The sequence below is a fragment of the Molothrus ater genome, chromosome 4 (assembly GCF_012460135.2).
Source record: "Molothrus ater isolate BHLD 08-10-18 breed brown headed cowbird chromosome 4, BPBGC_Mater_1.1, whole genome shotgun sequence".
NCBI classification, from domain to species: domain Eukaryota; kingdom Metazoa; phylum Chordata; class Aves; order Passeriformes; family Icteridae; genus Molothrus; species Molothrus ater.
The window spans coordinates 21,967,995-21,973,994 of NC_050481.2; the positions used below are offsets into that span (position 1 = coordinate 21,967,995).

The 6,000-nt window shown below is 49.9% G+C and overlaps 1 protein-coding gene across 2 annotated transcripts in view; it reads right to left on the reverse strand.

Annotated features, from left to right (window-relative positions):
• UNC5C (unc-5 netrin receptor C) overlaps positions 1-5,573 on the reverse strand; it is a 247,875-nt gene extending 242,302 nt beyond the window's left edge. Inside the window, exon 1 of one of the 2 annotated variants that reach the window (XM_036381742.2) lies at positions 5,115-5,573. In XM_036381742.2, the coding sequence (XP_036237635.1) occupies positions 5,115-5,238 (124 nt within the window). In that variant the 5' untranslated portion in view covers positions 5,239-5,573. The remainder of the gene's footprint in view (positions 1-5,114) is intronic. The other variant, XM_036381741.2, reaches the window with a different exon arrangement.
• Between the last annotated feature and the right edge of the window lie 427 nt (positions 5,574-6,000).

Genomic DNA, 6,000 nt, shown 5'->3' on the forward strand with positions numbered 1-6,000 from the left:
GCCTCTGCACAACATTATCCTGACGCTGTGGTGAGGGGGGTTATGGCCAACTGGAAAACCACAGCTCGTCTCTCACTCCTTTCCTTTGATTCTCGACTTGTACTTGAGAAGCTGTTCTGTACCTCGGAGCCGAACGCGCAGCAGAGCCGGCTAATGCAAATGACAGACGCTGTAATTACTGCCTCGCTGGCACCGCTGCCAAGATCGCTGCCTGCTAGACTTGAATACCTCCACTGGGTGGCTAACGAGATGTGCACTTCACAAACCAGCACAGCCCTCTCCCCACCCTAAAGGGAGGAAAGACAATGCCATTTCTTCCTAAAGGGACGTATAGACAGTTACGTGAAATGCATTGCATAGGCAAAGCATCCATGATTATACTTTTATTTCAAGGATAGCCTCCAGTAACTTGTTTTCAATGACAAACCAACAGTTTGAGACTCACATGGAGACCAATCCTCTTAGATTAAATCACAGCAAACTGTTCACTAGTCCAAGCAATGCAAATTCACCCAGGAACTGCCTTCTGCACCAGCAATTCAAACATATTTTTCTGATGGACTGGAAAAGTTCTTTTCTTGCCTTTTTGTAGAAAAAGTATCCAGAACACATTCCTCGAAAGCCCAGTGACATAAAATCCAGAAAGAACCAGAAATCAAGAAATACAGCCATACACTATAAAACAGGTTACTAAAACCAAGGTTGTTTTGCTGGTAGCATGACATAAATGTAGCTTGGCTTTTTGAAGTATAACTCTCCTCTGTATTCTACTTATGCATAAAATTCCAGTCATATACTGTACAGAAATAGTCAGTTGTTGTCCTTCTCAGCTTGGGCTTCCTCTTACTTTCCATAGGAACTGATTTGCTTCATATTCTATTCACCTGAACTGCATAGGCTGTGCCTCAAAACACCTCTCTTCCATTTGCATAAAAATCAAGACATTAACATGGACATGTCTAATAAATATAGCCCATATTTTGTCCTTTCTTACTGCACAGACCAGCTATGGAACTGATTTGCCTGGCCTTGGCACAGAGCTGTATTCCTGTTTTCAGATGTATTGTATTTGGAAAATTAAATTAGGAAAATCTTTTTAATTTGGTTAAGGCTGTTTCCTGTTTCTGAATTTGGATGTCATACACAAAGCTAGTCCCAAAATATAGTGAATAACTGGGGTTTAAGACCATTACCAACGAAAATAAAGTTGTGTGGTGAATGATCCATGTAAAGTGATTAAGTGCAAACATGCACAACAACTGTGGAAATGTTTTGATGCACTCTGGCATTCTTACTGTACAGAGGGATAAATGACACTGACAGTAATTCTGAAGAGCCATCAGAAGGAGCCTGTATGTGATCTATATATTTTTTCCATAACTTTTGCAACCAGATGCTAGAGCCTGGAGCCAGAGGAAGAAGAACTCAGATCCTGACTCCCATGTTCCCAGGGAGGAATCTCTCCTCTATGTACAGATTCATCCACTTAATTTTAATCCCGCTTAAACTCCACCTCTGTCAGCAAAGGAAACACAGTGGCTGGTTTGCTTTCAGCAAAGAGTACTGCAATACTAAAATGCTACTCAGAGCAACTACAAGCTACCACACCCAGCTCAAACTTGTCAGCATCATTGAAATCTATCACAATGCATCACTTTGAAACAGATTAATGCTCCAAAGAGCCATATCCATTCACAAAAAAATACTACTTGGCTCCTGCTTTATTATTACAAATATTACACCCGCATGATCAAGTACAAGAGGTCTGCTGATGCATCAAGACAATTAAGGCCTTTCCCCACCTTTTTTCAACAAGATGTGTTTAGGTATTTAATTAGGAAATGCATCCCCAAAAGGTTACTACATTCACATGTTATAGTTCACTTTTTCTGCACTAAGCATTTTCAAACTGCTGCTGTTGCTAACACAGACCATACTGGGGCAAGACAAATATCTGCACATATGGCTCTTTTACAGTTTTCTTTTTAAATTATCACTTTGATTTAATTAGTTTGAGGGGTTAAGCATGAAAAATGCACTATTTTATTGTAAAGGAACAAATGAAACACAACCTCATTAATATGTAGTCCATTTAGCTTTTCTACCATCTTTTACACCATCGTTATTAACCCCAAAAGCTGTCTGAACCATGTTTGTCACTACAAATAGACAGCCTGACCCTCCCTTTCGTCCCAGCTACACAACAAAAAGGTGGGAGCCACAGGGTAAGTGGATAACAGTTTGGGAGGCAGGAAGTGTGGGGCTGTAGGGGAGCACAACAGCTGAAACCCAGTCTCTGCTGACTGAAGAGCCAAAGGAAAAGTTGCTCTTATGGAGATGGCACTGAAATGCCCAGCAGAGGCACAGTTTGGGGCATTTAAATTCTCATTCTTATGTTGCTTATCATAGAGGTATCCTAAATGCAGCAAATGCCAAGTCACAGTTGATTCTGGCCTGATAATCGTTCTGGCCCCATTCACACCACTTTGAGAACTAAGGGCTGTCTCTACCATTGCAGCCATTTCCTGTTCTCTCCTGATAACAGCGGAAAAATACGCAGACAGCTTCAGATAAGAAGATAAGAAATACTCATAAAACAAAAAGTGTATTTAGGTCTGCTGAGAAGCTCACGGGGCGGGGGGGGGACGCCGAGATGCAGTGATAATGAACGTGCCAGGGAGTGAGGGGGGGCTGGTCCACCAGCCCCTCAGTTAATAAATTCATCTTCTACGAGGCAATGGAAAAGGAAGGTAGGAAAGCACAAGTCCCAGCAATGCTCATGGCTTTCTCGGCCTGATTCAAAAGCTAAAGATAGTTGGGGAATTGAGATGATAGATGTATGTTTTTGAAATGTATATATAGAATAGAGGGAAAACTTTGCCCGGTGCTATATGATGAGGAAACTTCCTGAAGAGGGCATAGTTAAACTGTTGATTCATTGCCTCACTGAAGCACTGTGTACATATACACGAAGATCCTCACTGCACACACCAATGAGAAAATCCCTCAGCTCTGAGAAAAATGCCAAAACCAGGTCTGCACCCAAATTCCCTGTCTGGTCCTAGCAATAAAAATAAAAGTATCAAAGAAAAAAAAAAAAAAAGTCCAAGACAAAGAGTTATATCCCAACCAGATTCCCTGTATTTTTCACTCTGTTGTGGAAGTTTCTCACACACTGGGGAGTGTTGCTGAAGAGCTCTCCGTCCCTCTCTGGGTAGGTGAGCACACCTGTGTTCTGTGGCAGGTCCCACACTGGGTTGCCCTCTGCAGGATAGGAACAGGGGGCCTGGCTCCTGTGCCCTCGTGGCACCTCTGTCACACAGTGTTGTGTCACACAGGGTAAGTGTGGGAAGGAGAAACCATCCGGGAGTGGGAGGTATGAGCCCTGTGGCACCGAGAGCAGCGCTCTGGAACAGCCGAACGCAGCGGGTCCTCTCTTCCCTGCTCAGGCCATCTGTCATGTGAAACTCCTGTGTCCTGCCAGCAGAGCCAGCAGGCTCCTTTCCACTCCAGGTCCAACTGTCTGAGGGGAGCTTTCCTCTCCAACACCCTCTGACATGACATATCTCTATCGACACAGGCTGATATATACCCCCTGACATGTAGGTCCACACACATGGCACTACTTAAACCCCTAAATACAAAATATCAAACCTGTCTTATCTTGAACAGGAAACCAGCCAGTGAAAGGAAATTATATGGAAGACACAGATGAAACATGCCACAATGCATAAGGGATTTTTGTACTCTCATTCTCTGCTACCCTCTTTTCATGGCCAGATTTCTGATCTTCCTGTGAAATAAATGAGCAAGGGAATGTGACTCTGAGGGGATGGAGTAAGTATCAGCAGGAAATGGATTAGCCCTGATACATGTACAGACATGATGTTCAGTGCACCCAGCCCACCAGCAGCAAACCTACAGCTCCATGTCTGGGAGAACCCACAGAAAGCCTGCCAGGGGCACCAGGAATCGGAACAACCATCACTGTTCTCCTGTCAAAAAGGCCACAGAGCAGTGCACTTTGTAATGGCTGGGTGAGAGCACAGGGTCAGATCTGTGCAGTTTTCACAAATGCCTCTCCACAGACATGATGTGGGGAAAATCAAGTATTCTTACACTTGCATTATACTAGTAACTTCAAATCAAAACTCTGGTGCATGTTATTACTTCTTGGCTACATACATGTGGAAAATAAACAAACAAAGAAGCTTCTAAAATTCCCTTTCTCTTGTTAATCATATAACTGAGATTTCCAACTGCTTTAACCAACCCCGCACATCTTTGCTATGTGCAGTTCTGCCCACATGCAGCAGCAAGCTCTCTTTCTCTCTCCTATGTTCCACAAAAGCACCACATTTCCACATTAGGTCTAACTCCTGGAAAGAAAGAAGAGAAGCACCGAGAAAGTTTGTCCAGCATCAGCTCGCAGGAGAAAAAGCCTCCTGTTGTGGCTGTCAGCCTGGTGGGTGCTACACTGAGCCAGGGCTCTTTGTGATGTTCTCAAATACCCCTGAACACGCACTGAGAAGCAATACATTGCCACTTAAAAAGGGGAATTTGTACAAGGGCTACCGGGAAGGCAGATCGAGATGTACTCCAGAATCCCCGACACGGGAAAGGAAACAAAATCTCATAACATAAACACAGAAAGACGGTGACTCCCTTCGGGTGTATCATGTTTTTGGCAGGAAGAAGGAGGGCGTTGGGGGGCCTTGGGGGGTTCAAGACTGACCGTCGATTGAAGAGCTCCAGGGTACGGCTTTGCCGCTGCGGAGGGACACCCGCCCCGCACCTGCCTTTCCCACGCACCTTGCCGGCCCTCCGGGGCGCCCCGGCGGCTCTCCTTCAGCCCCAACTTCCCCTCCGCTCCCCGTGCCTCATTTGAGGACGGAGTGCAGGCAAACGCCTGTCCCGGCCAGGCTGAGCACCTACAGACTCGACCCGGCAGGTACGACCGGACCCTCCAGACCCCGGCGGGCGATTGCACTGTTTGCACACATAAACGCAGTAAAAAAGATAATCACGGCATAAATTCGCATTTCCAACCCGCACACGGAGGATGCCCCAACCCCTCTCCATCCATCCATCCATGCATCCATCCATCGGCTTACCTTGCGCCGCGGAGCCGGGGCGGCTGGCCCCCAGGACGGCCAGGGCGGGGAGCACCACCGTCTGCAGCAGGTATCCCAGTCCCAGCCCGCAGCGGGCCGCTGTCCCCTCCAGCCCCTTCCCCATGGCCGGGGCAGCGGGGCAGTGTCGCGGAGCCGCGGAGCTTTCCTGTGCCGCCTGTGCCGGCCCCGTCCCACCTCCGGGCGCGGAGCGGAGCCCCCGCCGGGCGCTCAGGCTGCGCGGAGGGCGGCGGGGCGCGGGGCTGCGCTCGGACCGGGCGGGCAGAGGCGCTGCATGGCCCCGCGGAGGGGCGCGGAGCCGGCGGAGCGCTGCTTTCTTCCCGCGGGCGGCTCGGCGCGGCTGCCTCCACCCCGGGGGTGGGCGGGGGCCGGGGCTAGGGAGAGGGGGCTGCGCCGGCCGCCTGCGATAGAATGCGAGCCGGAGCGAGGAGCAGAACCAGAGGGAAGGGGGCGGGGGAGGCTGGGAGCCACCCGCCGCAGAACCGGCCCCCTTTCGCCTCCTCCGCCCGCGCCCCCTGCGCGCAGAGCCGCGGGCACAGGCGCACGCCGATGTTGGTGCGCACACGTGCGCGCCCGCACACGCAGCAGCAGCAGCGGCAGCGGCAGCCCCGCACGCTCGCACCCCCGCCCCGCACACCTGGGCACGGCAGGCGCGGGAGCCGGGGCTGCGCTGGCCGGACCCCACCACACCCGTGGCTCTCGCATCCCCAGACTGTCCCCGTGGCCTGATACCCCCGCACACGCCTTCAGGGCTCTGGGCGATCAGGACCATCTTTAGGGAGCCAGCAAATGCAGGGTCGGGGAGCCCCATACCGGACAGGGTTACTAGTCTGCTCCCACAAGCAGGGGGAGAGATGGCACCAGGAGA